This window comes from Chiloscyllium plagiosum, unplaced genomic scaffold, assembly GCF_037043375.1.
Source record: "Chiloscyllium plagiosum isolate Xiang-an unplaced genomic scaffold, Cpla_swu_hap1 HiC_scaffold_5, whole genome shotgun sequence".
In the NCBI taxonomy this organism is placed as follows: domain Eukaryota; kingdom Metazoa; phylum Chordata; class Chondrichthyes; order Orectolobiformes; family Hemiscylliidae; genus Chiloscyllium; species Chiloscyllium plagiosum.
Window position 1 is genome coordinate 83,552,801 of NW_028270143.1, and position 19,110 is coordinate 83,571,910.

General features: G+C 39.8%; 1 protein-coding gene across 2 annotated transcripts in view; it reads left to right on the forward strand.

Annotated features, from left to right (window-relative positions):
* The window catches only part of LOC122550022 (plexin domain-containing protein 2), a 431,455-nt gene that overhangs the window by 334,684 nt on the left and 77,661 nt on the right, over window positions 1–19,110 (forward strand). For both annotated transcript variants that reach the window (XM_043690425.2, XM_087987374.1), the window contains 3 exons: window positions 3,150–3,210; window positions 3,588–3,747; window positions 12,646–12,684. In XM_043690425.2, the coding sequence (XP_043546360.1) occupies window positions 3,150–3,210; window positions 3,588–3,747; window positions 12,646–12,684 (260 nt within the window). The remainder of the gene's footprint in view (window positions 1–3,149; window positions 3,211–3,587; window positions 3,748–12,645; window positions 12,685–19,110) is intronic.

Here is a 19,110-nt window from a genome sequence, read left to right on the forward strand (position 1 = left end):
CATTTTTGTTTTCAATTTGAAAATGTTGGGAAGTGGTGCATTAACAACGTTGTGGGCTCTCCCTCTCTCTTTCTCTCTCTCTCTATCTCTCTCTTTCTCTCTTTCTCTTTAACCTGAAAGTTGCCTGCTTGTTCTTTGATATTGGAAGGCATTCTATCAGCTTTGAGGACCATTCTGCCTTCCATAACTGGATTCCAAGCTTGCTCTTTGCTCAACAGTTTGGGGAAGATCACAACCAAGGTGATTGTTGCACATATTACAGACATTTTTCCCCCATTTGAGCTTACATCCTGGTTCCCAAATCTTGTGTAGAAATTCCTGTTCTAGATGGGGTGAAGCCCAAGTGATGTAACATGGCCTTGCAAAAGCAAATCTCATCCTACACTTTGCGGAATCAGCTTGGCCTGGGAAGTCTTTCTGGAAAACAGAACATAGCTGTGTGGCTCAAAACAAACAGAAACTCTTCCTTAAGTAAAATGGATCCCCCAAACTGAAAAAGATAACTTGATCAAACTCTTTATTTCACAGGCACTGATTTTCCTTGTAACAGACTAAAGGACAAGAGGCTTTGAACAGTTAAAGTTTTCTAAGTAGTGGTTAAATAGAATACTGTGAAGGCTAACAAGTTTCATGAAGCAGAAAATTATTCACACCATGCATTGAAGTCCAATGCAGATTGCTTTGAGTACAAAACAATATCTTTTCAATATAAAAGGAGAATGAAACACAAAAGACATTTGCATATAGTAATTTAGCATTTTCTATGAACAACGATTCCAATCTGTAGACGACTAGAAAAATGCACGGCCATTTTTTTTAAACAAAGTCATTTTTCAAACTGGGCACAGGTTTGCAGTGTATTACAATTAGTTTGGTTGAACAGTTTCTAGACATCATGTGAAGTAGATTTTGCAACTGAACTGACCTAATTTACCAGTACATGACCAAGTTTTGAAGAAAAGCATTATATACCAGTAAGGGGTGAATTTCCAAGGGGTTTCTCCTGATTGATCACTGCAATGTGAATGAAAGATTCCCAGAAACTTTAAAGAAAGCAATAGCAATATCCTTTGGGTCATTATTCTGTGTTTGCAATAGGTGGTCTCCTGAAGTAGCAAATACGCTGGATGAGTTCTGCAGAAATTCACATTATATCATTCTTGAAATTCTTTTATAATAATCGGGAAGATTTATTTGACAATTAAATTGGTTTGTAGCATACTTCACAATACATTCTATTGACCATGAGTCTCTGATACTATCTCCATTGCTGATATTGATTTCAAAAGCACATTCAGGAGTTGAGTGATGCACTTGAATAGTTACTGCCTGTAACCACTGAGAAACACTGGCCATATTCACATAATTTTCCTTTATCTGCCATTAATAGCATTGTTAAAATAGTGAATGAATTGCTTGTACAATGAACTGGGATTTCTAACTTACTATCTTTTCACCCCTGGAACAGCATTGCAAATTCACTGCAACTTAATCAGTGAAAATATCTTTGTTATGCTAACTATGAGACGGTTACGTACAGTAGGGTCACGGCAATATCAGCTTTGTCTCTAATTGACAAACATGCGCAGAACAATACAACCCATATTTTGACATAAAATTAACGTTCCTTTTCAGAAAAACACTTACAGAAGTACATTTTGGAGTAATCCATCCTCTTTAGATGTTGCAATTTGTCTGCACAAGTAACAGAAAATGCTGCAAACTTTATTGGTATCCCATTTAAAGCACATCTCATAAAATTGGGCTGAATGAAAAATTGGCTGCTACTTCAATCTGAGTCCATCCCCCGAATTGCCAAATGTGGCTGCACATGCTCTGGGAGAAATTATCAGAAGCAAAGTCAGAGAAAGCTATGGTGTGGGGCATTGGAATTAATGCATTAGGGACCGTGAGTTCAAAACTTAAGCAGTGAAGACTGATAATGCCTAGGATAGCAATTTCTATATCGAAAAATTATAACTCAACAATTTATTTAATCTGAACTTCTTCAGGTTGCAGTAAGCGACTACGTAAAGTTTTTTTGGGGATTTTACACCCTAAGTTAGAAGCTAATAAGACCTGCATTTAAAATATCTTCAATAAAGGGCTGTAAGCACCCATGACACAGCCTGGGAAAGACATAAGTATTTTGCTATTTCAACAAAGTTGACACCATCACAAACCTATTAAAATAAACGTACTGGTTTGCAATTTCAGCATTGTTTTAGGATGTGGTGAAAACACTAGTTAGTTGCTAAGTTTAAACACATCACTTGTCACTTGGTTACAGTTGTTTCAAATCCCAGGGACTACCTAGAACACTCAAAATATCTCACTGCTGAAGGAAGTCATCACAACCCCGTGGTTCTGTGCTGTCTGGGTAAAGGAGGATCCCAGACACATCTGTAAACCTCCCAGCCCCAGCTGCCCAGGATCATTATTTCAAACTCCAAAGCTGATCTGCTGTAACCAATCAGAGCTGCAGGACTACAGTGTCGCACTTAGAGCTCTTGTGGCACAGTGGTAGTATCCCGTGGTAGGACCAGGAAGCCTAGGCTCAAATGCCTACAAAAATATATCTCTGAAGAGGTTGACTAGGAAGTACCTGCAATGTTGCACTTGCCACATAAAGCAGCTGTGTCCAGTGACAAGGTGGAGTGTTGGAACATTCAATTGCACAAACACAGAGGGTGAAAGCCCCTCACACACAGTGACTGCCACCTGCCTTAAAGATGACTCAAATGAAACAAACACAGAACACGGGTGAAAATTCTACCTTGGCTAACTCTGGTCTGTATGTCTGCTGTGTTGACCACTAATGTTGCGGTTTAAAATCTTCTGGAATGTATTTTTTGGTCACCTGGAGATTGATGCTACAACTGGAAAACTCACAACTTTTCTCGAATTAATGACTTGGACCAATTCCACATCCCTATCCCCACCTACATGTGATCTGGGATTGCTTGTTCTGTACACTGGCTGCCAGAAATCGAGCATCTTCAATATTCATCTCAGTGTGCATGTGTGAATTATTCAATAAAAACCCATGAGCAAATGTTAGCTGAAAGATGGCTTATTAATTGTTCTCTAACCCGTTATCAAAATGGAAATGTGAAATTAATTTTGCTTCAATTTTTCTATACATGCAGATGTTCCAGTGGTTTTGATCGTCATCGGCAGGATTGGGTTGATAACAGCTGTCCCGATGAGGTACATTAGTGCATTGTCTGAAAGAAAGTTCAAATGTATAATAAAACAGCATTAAAATTGTAATAGAATTCCATCACATTCTCCACTTCATTAAACCGTGTTCATGAAAACCATTGGTTGTAACATTACTAACTACTTTAATGGCATTGGAGCAAACGGATGAATGATTTTCAGTCTTAAAATGAGCTTTATGTAATCTTATCAGACAGTTATGAACATCAAGGTATTATGATAAATGTTGCATCCTGGCAGTGTCTCCAGTAGTACTTTCATAGACTTAATAATACTACCTACTGCTTCTCTGTGAGAAGTTGTTTCTCTAGAGTAATTGCTTTCCTCATTTTGCTGGAGCTGAACTACTTTTCTGTCTGCTACAGTCTAAAGATAAGATATGTGACATCAAGCCTGGCGAAGTGACTCAAGCTGCTTCATCTACAATGGGTGTTACAACAACAGCTACAAAACCTAGAATCTCAAGCACTACATCCACAACCATTTTCACATTTGCTGTTCCTACTTCCAGCTTAACCACTGAAGGTACGGTAAAGGCGAATAAGCTCTCCGTAACTCATCAATGAGCCTGGCAGCATTACATACTTTGATGGTTAGAAGTCTGTGTAAAACCTCAACTTTTTTTTAGTATCTCAGATGTACTATATAGTTGATACTTTGATTTGAATGTATTTTGGCATGTGAGAAGTGAGTCAAAATTAAAATTAATTTTTTGCAAAGCAGTGAAAGGATGTAGAATCAAAATATTTCCACTTCACCCAGCCTGAAGCAAAATGCCGAAAGAGATCAATAGCCTTTTTAATCTGCTTCGTGTTGACAAAAGGATCAGTTGTCCCAGCAGATTTTATGACACATTCAGAAGCTACATTTAGATCACTACTTAGTTGTGCTTACCTATTCCACAGACCCATATTTTTAGAAAGTGACATAGTGTCAACATTACAGTTCTGCTAGCTTTCTGAAGCTGACACTTATTTCTTGATTTTGAACAATAATTATAAATTCTTCCATTCTGTTTATGAAGTATCTTAATCCTATTTCTGAGGGGCTGTTCCACTTGTCAAGTAACCTGAGCAGAATATTTCTTCTTCACAGTTTCAGCCCTACTTAAAGCTTGTAATTCTTTGTACATTTGTACAGATTCATGAGACTATAACTATATCACTGATTGCTCTAGTGAAGGATAGCGTTATCTTATTGTTTTTGCCAAAATCATTGTATGATGAAAAGGGCAATATTAAAATAATTGGCAGCATTTCAATAAGGGAGATATGTATTGGTTAACATTATTAGCAATCCTAATTTGAATCAAATATATTTAAAAATTGAATTATGTAATATGAGTTTCCCAAGTTGAGTATCTTGATAGGTGATAGCATAAAATGTGAATGTTTCGCTGCTTGTAACATGACATTCTAAGCTGCAAGTCATTATCTCCATGGACTTATAAAGTTCTCAGTATCATCGGTGACAACATGTATTCTTACACCTTCATGTTTTTTTTAATGTGCAAGATGAAGCACATGTCCCCTCATTTTTCAACATGCTATTAAAATACAATTATGTGCAGAGATCAGCTAATGGTGCTTTTAAATAGCTGAATGTTTAACTTTGGAGCCAGCAAGAGGGAGGCAGTAGAGCAGGGCTAATGATATGGTGGACAGAGTCTGTATTTAGATTGAAAGACCATTTAACCCCATTCTCTCCCATCGTGCTGCCAGTAGGAATATCATCTGCTGCCTTGAGCCTTCATGCTGCTGTTGCTGCTGCTGTTTTCCTTGGGGATCCAATTCCATTGCACATTTTAGGCATGGATTCCTGATGTCATGAATGAGTCAGAGTGGTAAATCAGGTGATGATTTAAATCTGAGAATTGGAGATGTATGATGAGAAGATTACTTCCTTGAACCAATGGCAGAGGGCAGTGACAGGACAGTATTTAAGATGGCAACCGTGAATAGACAAGCAAGATCAGACCTTTTATTGCAAACAGCACTTATCTTTCATATCATTTATAGTTCTGTTTGAATAACCAAGTCAGGACTGTTTTATTTGCTGTTTTTAATCCCATGGCAGCACGGTGGCTCAGTGGTTGACACTGCTGCATCACAGCACCAACCTGGGTTCAATTCCAGCCTTGGGCGACTGTCTGTGTGGGTTTCCTCTGGGTACTCTGGTTTCCTCCCACAAGCCAAAAGATCTGTAGGTTAGGTGAATTGGCCATGCTAAATTGCCCATAGTGTTCAGGGATGTGTAGGTCAGGGGAAATGTAGAGTAATGGGGAATGGGTTTGGGTGGGATACACTTCAGCGGGTCAGTGTACGCTGGTTGGGCCGAAGGGCCGATTTCTACATTGTAGGGATTCTATGATTTTCTTTTTGCTTTGACACTTAAAACCATATATTGTACTGTAACAAATGGTTTCATTTTTAATATTGCAAAGCATGAACTGAAATTGTTTGAATTTATTTCTGAACTCTATTCAGTAGCAGTTTTGGGCAAGATAAACCAGGAACTCAATTATTACAACTCATTACAAATTCTGTCCATCTTGCTCAAGATACCTCATTGAATGTCATTTGTATAACAAGTTGCTTGTATTTATAAAAAAGAAAATCACTTAGGACTTCAAAAGTAAATTCCACATATAATTCAGGCACTTTCAGGACGCAGATTGGGATAGTAAAAGTTATTTCACATAAGTTACAGGTAGATAATGGACTGCAAGATTATGGAGACTGTAGTACTTAGTCAACTTTGTGCTTTGCAAAAGATTAACGTTTTGAAAAAAGAAATTATGCTTGAGTTTGAAAACTGCAGTTGCATTTCTTTAACACTTGCTACTGCATTTACTGTGACAATCAGATGTGTGTGCACATGCAATACTGTTACAAATTGTTCATTTAGAGGTGCTGAAATTAGTGCTGAAAATTCTCCCCAAACCACTTGCAAATGGAGTTTTAAACTTCTAATTGCCTATATCTCCAGTTAGCACAATGTATCTGCAGCTGTCAATTTACTTTCTCAGAGCCCCTTGCATTTTGATGATGGTTTCCCCAGCATATGTTTTACTCTCTCCAATACTGCTCATTCAAGTCCACAAGTTCAAGGAGCCTTGTCGATTGACTTATTCAGCATCAGTTGTGCCTTGACCACATCAAGGCATCACTTATCTTTGTCAAACTCATCCAACAGCCTTGCATCCAACAAATTGAATGAGGAACTTTAGGCCTCTTGGTCACTGAGACCATACATTCACTTGCTTCTCCCCCTTCACATTGTGCACAAAGTCAAATCTCCCTCCTAGGCTCCTTGTTTTCTCACTCTAATCCTGCATCTTTTTATATTTGATCTCCTATCTGCCTTCATGTCTCCTGAAACTTCATTCTATCCTTAAGACTCAATGCCCTGAACTCTTGCCCCCAACCCTGTCAAAGTTGAAACTTTATTGCTGGAACAGCACAGCAGGTCAGGCAGCATCCAGGGAACAGGAGATTCGACGTTTCGGGCACAGGCCCTTCTTCAGGAAGAAGGGCCTGTGCCCGAAACGTCGAATCTCCTGTTCCCTGGATGCTGCCTGACCTGCTGTGCTGTTCCAGCAATAAAGTTTCAACTTTGATCTCCAGCATCTGCAGACCTCACTTTCTCCCCAACCCTGTCAAACTACTGACCATTTCACTTCCCTTCCTGTAAACCGTACCCTCCATTCCGATATTATGCTGTCCTTTTCAAAACCACAATATTATATCCTTCTCACTATTTCCACCTTCCAGTAAAGCACACTCTATCCTCAAACTACCCCACACTGCTTACCCTCTCCACAATGCTTCATTTTATCATGACCTCCCAAATCCTTGTGTTGTGGGTAAATCACCACAAGTTACCCTTAATTCAGCTACTTTTTAAGAAGTCTCACAGACAATCAAATACTGAAACAATAATTTAAACTTTATTAAGACATCTCAAATCTGTTATCTCCAATTTAGCAATTACCAGATGAATGGTGAAATCTGACCAGGATTTCAACCAACAATAATCTGTCTCTGGAAATGTCCAGCGTTCGGTCCTTCTGCAGTGCTGTTCTTTGAAGTTCTGCTGTTGACGTGTCTGGAGTTAGATTCTTACACAATTTTCTCTCTTTCAAGTTTGCAGTATGACAATATTGATATCCTTTAGATTCTTTCATCCCCAATTTCCAGAGATTTCAAGTCTGAAGCTTGCCTTCTTATCAAAAATAGTTCCTCTGCCCTTGTTACATTCAGGGTTAGCTGTCTGCTAATTGCTTTCCTGCAATTCAATAGTGCAATACCTTAGCAGGGATGACAGTGGAGGAACAATGGCAGATATTTCGGCGTATAATGCAGAAGATCAGGATCAGTTCATTCCAAAAAGGAAGAAAGATCGTGTGAGGAGGCATGGGTGGCCGTGGCTGATGAGGGAAGTTAAGAAACATATAAAGTCAAAAGAGAAAAAATATAACATAGCAAAGATGAGTGGGAAAACGGAGGACTGGGAAGCTTTTAAAGAACAACAGAGGATTACTAAGAAGGAAATACGCAGAGAAAAAATGAGGTACGAAGGTAAATTGGCCAAAAATATAAAGGAGGATAGTAAAAGCTTTTTTTAGGTATGTGAAAGGGAAAAAAATGGTTAAGACTAAAATTGGGCTCTTGAAGACAGAAACAGGGGAATATATTACGGGGAACAACGAAATGGCAGAAGAGTTGAATTAGTACTTCAGATCTGTGTTCACTGGGGAAGACACAAGCAACCTCCCAGAGGTAACAGTGGCTGAAGGACCAGAACTGAAGGGAATTTATATTTGCCAGGAATTGGTGTTGGAGAGACTGTTAGGTCTGGAGGCTGATAAGTCCCTGGGGCCTGATGGTCTACATCCCAGGGTACTGAAGGAGGTGGCTCTAGAAATCGTGGATGCATTGGTGATTATTTTCCAGAGTTCGATAGATTCCGGATCAGTTCCTTTGGATTGGAGGGTGGCTAATGTTGTACCACTTTTTAAGAAAGGAGCGAGAGAGAAAGCAGGAAATTATAGACCAGTTAGTCTGGCCTCACTGGTGGGAAAGATGCTGGAGTCAATTATAAAGGATGAAATTACGACACATCTGGATAGCAGTAACAGGATAGGTCAGAGTGAGCATGGATTTATGAAGGGGAAATCATGCTTGACTAATCTTCTGGAATTTTTTGAGGATGTAACTCTGAAAATAAACAAGGGAGATCCAGTGGATGTAGTGTACCTGGACTTTCAGAAAGCCTTTGATAAAGTCCCACATAGGAGGTTAGTGAGAAAAATTAGGGCGCATGGTATTGGGGGCAAATTACTGACTTGGATTGAAAATTGGTTGGCTAATAGGAAACAAAGAGTAGTGATAAACGGCACCATTTCGGAATGGCAGGCAGTGACCAGTGGGGTACCGCAGGGATCAGTGCTGGGACCGCAGCTTTTTACAATCTATATTAATGATATAGAAGATGGTATTAATAGTAACATTAGCAAATTTGCTGATGATACAAAGCTAGGTGGCAGGGTGAAAAGTGAGGAGGATGTTAGGAGATTACAGGATGACCTGGACAGGTTAGGTGAGTGGTCAGATGCATGGCAGATGCAGTTTAATGTGGATAAATGTATGGTTATCCACTTTGGTGGCAAGAACAGGAAGGCAGATTACTACCTAAATGGAATCAATTTAGGTAAAGGGGCAGTACAAAAAGATCAGGTGATCATGATGAAGATGAAGATTAAGATGAAGGAGCGTCGCTCCGAAAGCTAGTGTGCTTCCAATTAAACCTGTTGGACTATAACCTGGTGTTGTGTGATTTTTAACTTTGTACGCCCCAGTCCAACAATGGCATCTCCGAATCATGATAAATGTATGGTTATCCACTTTGGTGGCAAGAACAGGAAGGCAGATTACTACCTAAGTGGAATCAATTTAGGTAAAGGGGCAGTACAAAGAGTTCTGGGTGTTCTTGTACACCAGTCAATGAAGGCAAGCATGCAGGTACAGCAGGTAGTGAAGAAGACTAATAGCATGCTGGCCTTCATAACAAGAGGAATTGAGTATAGAAGCAAATAGGTTCTTCTGCAGCTGTACAGGGCTCTCGTGAGACCGCACCTGGAATATTGTGTGCAGTTCTGGTCTCCAAATTTGTGGAAAGACATTCTGGCTATTGAGGGAGTGCAGCGTAGGTTCACAAGGTCAATTCCTGGAATGGCGGGACTATCTTATGTTGAAAGATTGGAGTGACTGGACTTGTATACCCTTGAGTTTTGAAGACTGAGAGGGAATCTGATTGAGACATATAAGATTATTAAAAGATTGGACACTCTGGAGGCAGGAACATGTTTCCGCTGATGGGTGAGTCCCGAACCAGAGGACACAGCTTAAAATTAAGGGGTAGGCCATTTAGGACAGAGATGAGGAGAAATTTCTTCACCCAGAGAGTGGTGGCCGTGTGGAATGCTCTGCCCCAGAAGGCAATGGAGGCCCAATCTCTGGATTCGTTTAACAAAGAGTTGGATAGAGCTCTCAAGGATAGTGGAATCAAGGGTTATGGAGATAAGGCAGGAACAGGATACTGATTGAGGATGATCAGCCATGATCATATTGAATGGTGGTGCAGGCTCGAAGGGCAGAATGGCCTACTCCTGCACCTATTGTCTATTATTCACCCCTTAACTTCAGAATATTATTCCTGCAGGCAGGTCTAATTGCCTATTTGTTATGAGGCAGCAGATTATCAAATAAGTGTTATTTCCTCTCTCCAAGAAACAGTTTGTTTTTGTTATTTCTGTAGCTCCTTCTTCACAGAGATGTTTAATTCTCATGTTGTTGTAATTCATTTTATCACAGTTTCTCGTTGTCTCTTTCATCTCAAGAAACAGTATATTCCAGAAAAGGAATTATTGCTGATTGTTTCAATCCATGTGTAACAGTTTACCTTTGTTGACTATTTCCAGTCCATGAACAGTTATTAAAATTATGTCGTGCCCATTGTCACACTTGTCCAGTTTTTTGGGAGGTCATTCTTTTCCACCTTTTCAGTCCAGTGCCTTTATCACTGCACTGAAGCAACCCTATCAAATTACAAATGACATCTTCGGTAACTGCAATGACATTAACTCTTTTCATTCACCTTGACCTCTGTGAAGCCACTGATAAGTCCATTATCTCTCCTTTTTCAGTAGCACTGCTCCAGCTTTATTCCATTTTTCCATGTTCAATCATAGCCAAAATACTCCCAGTAATGGCTTCGCTTTCTATCCTTACACCATTAACAGGACTTTCCTCATCTGTATATTATACTGTGGGAATATTTACGCTAACAACAACTGCTCCATGCTTTAATTCTGCACAAACTCTCTCACCAGTGCTTCATTGGCACAGTCGTTCTTTAACATCTAGACTCATAGCCACAATTTCACCTCATCAAATATTGAAATTACTGATGTTCTTGTTTCCAGCTTCCATCCATAGCTCCATATCTTTGCTGCTAACTTATTCCCTTCTCAACAATTATCCCAGACTGAACCAGGGCTGTGCAATCTGAGCATTCTCTCCTACTTCCTTCTCCACGTCAAAAAACACCTACTTCCAGTTCCTTCACTTCCCATTCCAAAACCAGGTGTCTCCTAAGGATCTCTCCTAGGCCCTCTCCTATTTTTGCATCTAGCTACCGCTTGGCAAATATCATCTACAAACAGAGAATCAAATGTGACACAAGGCTCTCCACATGCAGCTCTACTTCATCACCTTTCTTGACACCCCCTTGCTGAACTATCACATTGCTTGTCTGATATTCACATTCAGTGCTAGCTGAGCAGAAATATCTATAGGTAAAGTATTGGTAAAACAAATAATATTTTGGTCCCTGATACAGATTCCTTTCCCTAGCTACTGACTCTCCTCTCTCTTGCACCTATCTGAGACTGAAGCCAGGTAGCTTGCACCTTCTTGTTCTGTTTGACTTGAAATGAGCTTCTGAATACATATCTGTCTCATCACAACAACCAACCATTTCTACCTCTGTAACATCATCAGGCTTTGCCTCTGTCTCAGCTCACCTGCTGCTGAAACCCTGAGACATGCCTAAAATGTTTCTAAGTTTGACTATGTTAATAAGGTCCTGGTCAGCTTCATACAATCAACCTTCCATAAACCTCGTCCAAAACACTGCTAGTACATCTCATCTCACGCCATCTCCTCTTCACCACCTATCGTTCCCATGTTTCTGGTCAAGAAGCACTTTGCTTTTAAAATTCTTACCTTGTTTGCAAATCCTTCCATTACTTTTCCCCTCTCTGCAATGATATTATGCTTCCTTATAATCTCCTTAAACCCCACAACTCTCCAAGATAATTTCAGCCTGTCAAGTATCCCGGATTTATAATTATTCTGCCATTGCTGAGCATAAACCTTTAGCTGCCTAAACCCTAACTTTTTTAATTCCCTCAATCAACTTTTCACCTCTTTTTCCGTTCAGACACACTTTAAAGCCTGTCTCTTTGACTAAGGCCAGAGTGCTCCTATGAATTGCCTTGAGATATTTTATGCTCGAGGCACCAAGTAAATGTATATTGCTGATGCAGGTTGCTACCTATGCATACTTCTACCTTGACTTTCTATCTGTGTTATCTCCTAAACCAGCCATACACTTTCTTATAAAACTCTCCATTTCTTTGATATTTTCCTAGCCCATCATGGATTGCTGTGTACTTAGTTTCCAATGCTGTATTCTCTTGAATTTCGTCCTTACACCGACAACCCAACCTCACTTAGCTCTTTCCTTTAAAACCTTTTCAAACACTCTCTATCCTAGCTACTGGAAACCTACCCAAGCATTGCTAAAGCTCACATAGTATTTTCTTCCTTATGCTTTTGCGAAGCACCTTCGGACAATTCATTATGTCGAAGGATCAATATCAATATTATTAGTGGAAAAATTTCATTCAATTGCTGCTGTGTTATTGTGGCTTCTGCAGCAGAAATTACCTTTAATTCCATATTTTTTCTATTTTTCCTTGCATTCATATGTATTCTTCATTCTCTGTCAAATAATTTCCCATCCTTTGCCACAATAACCAATTCTTGTAAAGTATTCTTTGCTTTATTAGCAATCTGTATGAAAACATTTCTTGTAATTTGGTTACTTTATCATGTCTAAGTGGTGAGTGACTGGAGATAAACCTTCCCTTTCAATTTGCCATTAATTGTGAAACAAAATTGAGTTTTGAAAATTTCTCATAAGGTGCATGAAATGATGTGTTATTGCTTGAAAATATTTAGTCATACCCTGAGGCAGCACTGTGGAGTTCCAGTTTGTGTCCTGCTGTTAGATATTCTGTAATGTAAGGTTTGTACTTGCAACCTGTCACTAACTCATATTTTAAATGTCTTGCAGATGATACAAAGATTGCAATGCACCTGAGGGACAGTGGAGGTAAATGTTGACTTATATAATAATGTAAATTCAATTGTTTTCATTTAAATAATTCAAAGCATCCTTTGCCACTTAGGCAAGAACTTAATATGAATTTGAAGATAGGCATATTTAATCTTTTTTTATATATATTTGCTTTATGAGGTAATTAACCTCATTTCATAAGATTTGCACCTTATCTTCATTAAAACTGGATTCAGACTGAATGTGAAATCCATACATCAGGGCACACAGTTTGGTAAATTGTATCTCAGTGATGCACTTTCTATCCAGTATGTAAATGTCAAAATGGATTTATTTTATTTTTTGATATACTATGTTTAGTTATAATATCCACAACAATTGGATAAAAACAGTTTCCTTTGCTGGTAAGAATTTTGAGCAGAGAAAATTATTTTTGTGGTTATCTGATTGTACAAGTAGTGCTCAGAATAATGAACAGAATGTCTCTGGGCTCACAGAATGACAGTGTAGGTTGCATACTCTTTAATTCACTTAAGAATAATAGAGATGCCACAAGTGGGGAAGCAAGCTTTCACGAAAGCATATTTCTCCAGAGTATGCACTTTTTAAATCTAATTACATACCACACTTTTTTTTAGCTTCTGTGTCCTTGTGTTCCAAGTACTTATAATGATTCTCTCCTCTATAAACAATTTGTAATTGTGGTACATTTGACCTTTTGTATCCTACAATCCTGTGGATTTACAGAATTGATTTAGTCGACATATTAATAATGCAGAGAGGTCAAACTGAGAAACAAGAAGAGTAAGAGCCCCATCTGTAGCAAAGAGAGATCTAGAGATTTGGAGTGAATCGCAAGATATTTGTATGAGAGACTGGGCAGAATGAAGTGAGAGAGAGCCCCAAAATCTGCTAGCAAAACTGGTGGCACCCCTGCTAACCTCAGTCCAGCAGTAGTGAAGGAATGAAGTACTTAATTGGTAGCAGGAACACTGCTGTTGCGGCTCCCAACTTCATAGAGGGCAGTTAGAAGTGCATTTCCCCATGTAGTTTGGAAATCCTGCCCCTGAGATGGCATCATGGCTGGTTATCATATCTTTGGAGGGGAATGGATTGGACCTAACAGTGAGAACTTGTTGCCATCTTGGGTGATGTGGTGAGAAATAATGTGCAACTGTTGTTATCAAGTTTTGCAGCTAGAATTCAAAGAACTGCATCAGTTATTAGGCAGAAAATGTGAAATGCCTGGAAATTTTTTTTTGTTATTATTCATTCAACATTTGTGACGTCATTAGCCATTTAGTTCCCACCCTGATTGTTCTTGGAAAATGTCATGATGTGCTGCCTGCTTGAACAGGTTGATCAGAGGCCAGTAACTCTCTATTCCCAGCAGTGCCGGGAGTGATGTCTGGGGATGACCATGCACTTTTATATCAAACAGAATTACTACATGAGTGGCACAGTGGCTCAGTGGTTAGCACTGTTGCCTCCCAGAGCCAGGGACCCAAGTTTGATTCCAGCCTCGAGTGACTGTATGGAGTTTGCACATCTCCCCGTGTCTGTGTGGGTTTCCTCCAGGTGCTCCAGTTTTCTCCCCCAGTCCAAAGATGCGCAGGTTAAGTGAATTGGCCATGCTAAATTGCCCATAGTGTTCAGGGATGTGCAGGTTGGGTGCATCATTCAGGGGAAATGTAGAGGAATGTGTCTGGGTGGGATACTCTTCCGAGGCTTGGTGTAGGCTTGTTGGGCCGAAGGGCCTGTTTCCACACTGTAGGGATTCTATGATTCTACTTAGATTCATTTTAAGCACTTAGAAGTAATCACATTTATCAGATAATCAATCAAATCAAAAGCTACGATTTTTCAAAGGTGGAGTGGTGTCGAGGTCAAAGCAGGACCAAGTGGGATTAGGGGAATTTCTACTTAGGTGAGTCCTGGGGCTGTATACCTTAGGTTGCAGGTGAGTCTGTTGATGTTGCTGAAGTTGCCAGCCTAAATCAGAAGGTTGGAAGCTCAGAAGCCTCAACAATACCAATGAGAGGAGGGGGACATTGCTGAGACTACCCTTGGAGAAAAAGTGTCCATTGATGGCCATGCTCCCTCATAGTAAGGTCAATGGGATTGGGGATACACTACTTGAAAAATGCTGGCAGAGGTGGGAAATGTCCTTTGAGTGGACGTTTAAATGGATCAAATTAATTCAAGACAGACAGCCTTTCTGCCACCTTTTCAATTATTTACAAATGACATGACAGCGGGAAGGTGCCAGGTGCCATACTTGCACTCTTTTGCCAGCCTTCCCATCTCCGACCCTATCCTCACATGGCCAGCAAAGTTCAGTCTGAAATAAAGGCTTCAAATGATACTGAGGTATGACATAATTAAATAAATGCCTTAATGCTTCATATAAACTAGCAGAAGTGGGTATTTGATCAGAAAGTATTTAACCATTTGTGTACTGTAATATCCTTCACTGCTACTTTCAGGCTACGGTGCCAAATGATTGTAATAAACTCAATGAATGCAGTGTTAAAACAGCATCCCAGGTCACTGTCTGTCTGCCTCTATGGATCCTCCATATATGAGGTCCTTTTGCCATATGGTCCTGTTCTCTTGATTTTCATTATTCTTTAAACCTCCTGCTTTGATCTGTTTGTATGATGTGTTTGTTACTTAAATCATTTATCTGAATCAGATGTGAATTTCCACTGGTATGATGAGAGTTGAACCATCATAGGGCATTGCAATTTTGATGCTTATTTCTCTAAATTCAAAAGCAAATTCTTTCATTCAAAGTGATGTTTTGATGCTGTATAGAAAAAACAACCTCAACTTTGTCACAATTTGATTTTTTTTAAAATGCAATCTTGGTGTTCATATCCTTTGACCATTTCGAACAAACTTCTCACAGGTACTCTGACTATCATCCTGTTTTATTTATTTTGGTTAGCTTTTGAAGTGTCTTCATTTTCACAGTAGATGCAGACAACGTCACTTGGGAAACTAAATTGGAAGTGCTTAACAGCTGTTGGAAGATGCCAGCCTTTACTCAAAGGTCATGCTGTTGGTTTTGACCCAAAGTATGGTTTCAAACCAGATTTCAGAAACTTAAACAAATAAACTGAGGGAATGTTGCACTGTTTAAATTGCTGCTACAGAGTAGCTATTTGTTTACAGTTTTGGGAAGAAAATGGAAGTGAATATCAGGAGAGGTATAGAACTGGTGGCTATTCTGAAACTTTACACTATTGCTATTAGCAAAAATAACCCAGGCATGTGAAACTATTCTTTGAGCTTGACACTTGCATTAAGCCTGATACTGGCAGCAGAAGCATGATATACAATATAGCTCATGACCTAGAATTTGCCCGATTTACATTATGGAAAGAAACATAAATCACTGGATCCAAAGGAAAATTATGCAAATAGTAAAAATATTCAGCAGGTTTGGCAGCAACAGAGGAGAAAGTAACAGAATTATGGTTTCCTATCTGATTATTGCAACTTTGTAGGATTTTTCAAGGGCGCAGTTATTGATAAGGGAGAAATATGATTTTCTTTGAGTGGGGACCTAACTGGCTTCAGGTGTGCAGGGAAGATGAATACCTAGACTGTCCACTGTCATCACTTTGAGGCTCAAGCTGCTTAAATTCCTGGGTGTCTTTTGTACCCATTTCTGAACAAAAGACACGGTGCAGCTTCTTGGTTAAAATAGCAGGCTGAGAGACCATCCGTCGCAGCATGCCAATGTGAAGGTCAGGTTCAGGCAGGAGAGAGATCAGAGTCACTTTTCAACTGCGAAGGGAGAGAGGAAGAGTCAGCAGAGGCCAAGAATATACCAGACCAAATGCTTAGATACTGGTTGAGTTTTGCATGTAATATCACTTGATTGAGGGAGTTACTCTCTGCTGAAAATGTGTTGCTGGAAAAGCGCAGCAGGTCAGGCAGCATCCAGGGAACAGGAGAATTGACGTTTCGGGCAAAAGCCCTTCTTCATGAATGAGGAAAGTTTGTCCAGCAGGCTAAGATAAAAGGTAGGGAGGAGGGACTTGGGGGAGGGGCATCGGAAATATGATAGGTGGAAAGAGGTCAAGGTGAGGGTGATAGGTCAGACTGGGGTGGGGGTGGAGAGGTCAGGAAGAAGATTGCAGGTTAGGAAGGCGGTGCTGAATTCGATGGATTTGACTGAGACAAGGTGGGGGGAGGGGAAATGAGGAGTTACTCTCTGACCCATTAGTGCCGTTATATTTATACTACACAACTCCAACCAGGTTTGGCACTGGGTACAGTAGCAATGCTTAACATAAAAGAAGCATCTAGTTTAACATCCCATCCTAGTTATTGAGTGATTATAAAGCAATTGCTTTGTACCTATTAAATTTGAAAATATATTGCTCTCAGTCCAATCATCCTACTACTGTCTAATAATCTGGTTCGCTGAATATGAGTGATGAAAGCTGTGCACAGCTCTATAGCTGAAAGACAGTTGAATTTATCCAGTCCATGGAGGTGCCAAATGTAGACCATAATCGTCACATTGAATACAACCTTCAAGCTAATGCAAAAATATTCTGAGTCCCTCTGTCGTAACTGAGGTTCTGATTGGATAAATTGCTGTTAACTTGGTGATTAATTATGAGTGATTTTCAACAATATTTTCCTGAGTTATTGATACGCTTTTGAATTATGCTCAGTAAATATTCATAGCCTTGAGTCATTTCAGATTAGTTTTACTGTCATAACATTAAAATTGGTTTGGCACCCGTGGAGGCAAACATTTGGATAATACAATTGTTCAGGGTTTTTTTTGGTGGAGAAAATAAGGCCAGAAGGCAGTGGAAAAAATAACTACAGTTTCCATGTGATGTCAATTCTGTTGGTAATGGCAAAAATGACATTTCATTGAAAAATTTAGATTAGATTAGATTACTTACAGTGTGGAAACAGGCCCTTCGGCCCAACAAGTCCACACCGACCCTCCGAAGAGCAACCCACCAAGACCCATTCCCCTATATTTATTCCCTCACCTAACACTACGGGCAATTTAGCATGGCCAATTCACCTAACCTGCACATTTTTGGGCTGTGGGAGGAAACCGGAGCACCCGGAGGAAACCCACACAGACACGGAGAATGTGCAAACTCCACATAGACATTGCCTGAGGCGGGAATTGAACCCGGGTCTCTGGCGCTGTGAGGCAGCAGTCCTAGCCACCGTGCCACCCAGAATTTGATGCACTTCTGGTTGGCCTCCCATTTTTCCACTTTCCATATGCATGAACTCATTCAAACATCTGCCGACATCCCAACTCATATCTAGACACAATAACCCACTACCCCATCCTTCCTGATCTGCACTGGCTCACAGTTCAGTAATCCCTTGATTTTAAAATGATCGTCCTCCTTCCATGCCAGTACCAATCCATATAAATTTGGAACCTGTTCCTGCCCCACAACTCTCAAGATCTTTGCATTTCTCTAAATCTGACCTCTTGCATAACTCCTGTTTTAACAATCCCACCACTGTGGCCTAACAATCCGTAGCCTAAGCTCTAGAATTAACTCTGGAAGATCTGCTCCCCCCCCCACCCCATCCACCTCTCCTTTATCTTTAAACCCTCTTTAAAAATACCTTCCCAAACAACAATTTTTGAGTGTTCTGCCCTAAAATCTCTTTATCCAATTGTTACATTTTATTAATGATGCTCCTGTGAAGAATCTTCAGATGATTTAATTCATTAATGCCATTAAATAAATGCAAGATGACATCATTAATGAAAGAGTTTGCCTGCAACAGATCAAATACCTTGAAGCTTTCTGATAAATGCTAGCCTAGTCAGCAGTGCTCATATCCTGCAAACAACTGAATAAAAAGGAATCTCCTTGATAATTAGGCATTGATGTTTGACAAGGTCAGAGAACAACACTATGAGGTCACTTTAGCACGTTTTTTTCTAAATGTAGTTCTATCAAGGCACAATAGTTTTAAAGATTTCTTTTTTTTTTCTGATAAATCCTATGGATATTGAAGTTAGTTGCCCAGAGAGAAGACCAGCTCCAAAGCTTCATGGATCATCTATTGAATTCATTCATCATGTTCATCCTCACCAGAAGTGTCAAGGAAACTATATTCTGGGACAGTTTGTGTCTCAGCCTGTGGTCAGACTCAACAGCACTCCATTGGAAGCAGTCAACAAATTCTTGAACTAAATTCAATAATTTGGAACTCTGGTGTTCATTACGCATTTTTGCCATCATGTAGAAAGATAAAATCACCAACAAATCAGTCCTTTCTAGAGCCAACTTCTCAAGCATGCTAGCACTAATTAGGCAAAGGAAGATTCCCTGTCTTGGGTATGTGCACATGATGGAAGGTGACCAGATCCCTGCAGCTGTGATGTGTGCTGTGCTATGCCAAGATGCTATCGGAGCACCAAAAGCTCCAGTTGATCAGTCCTGTCAA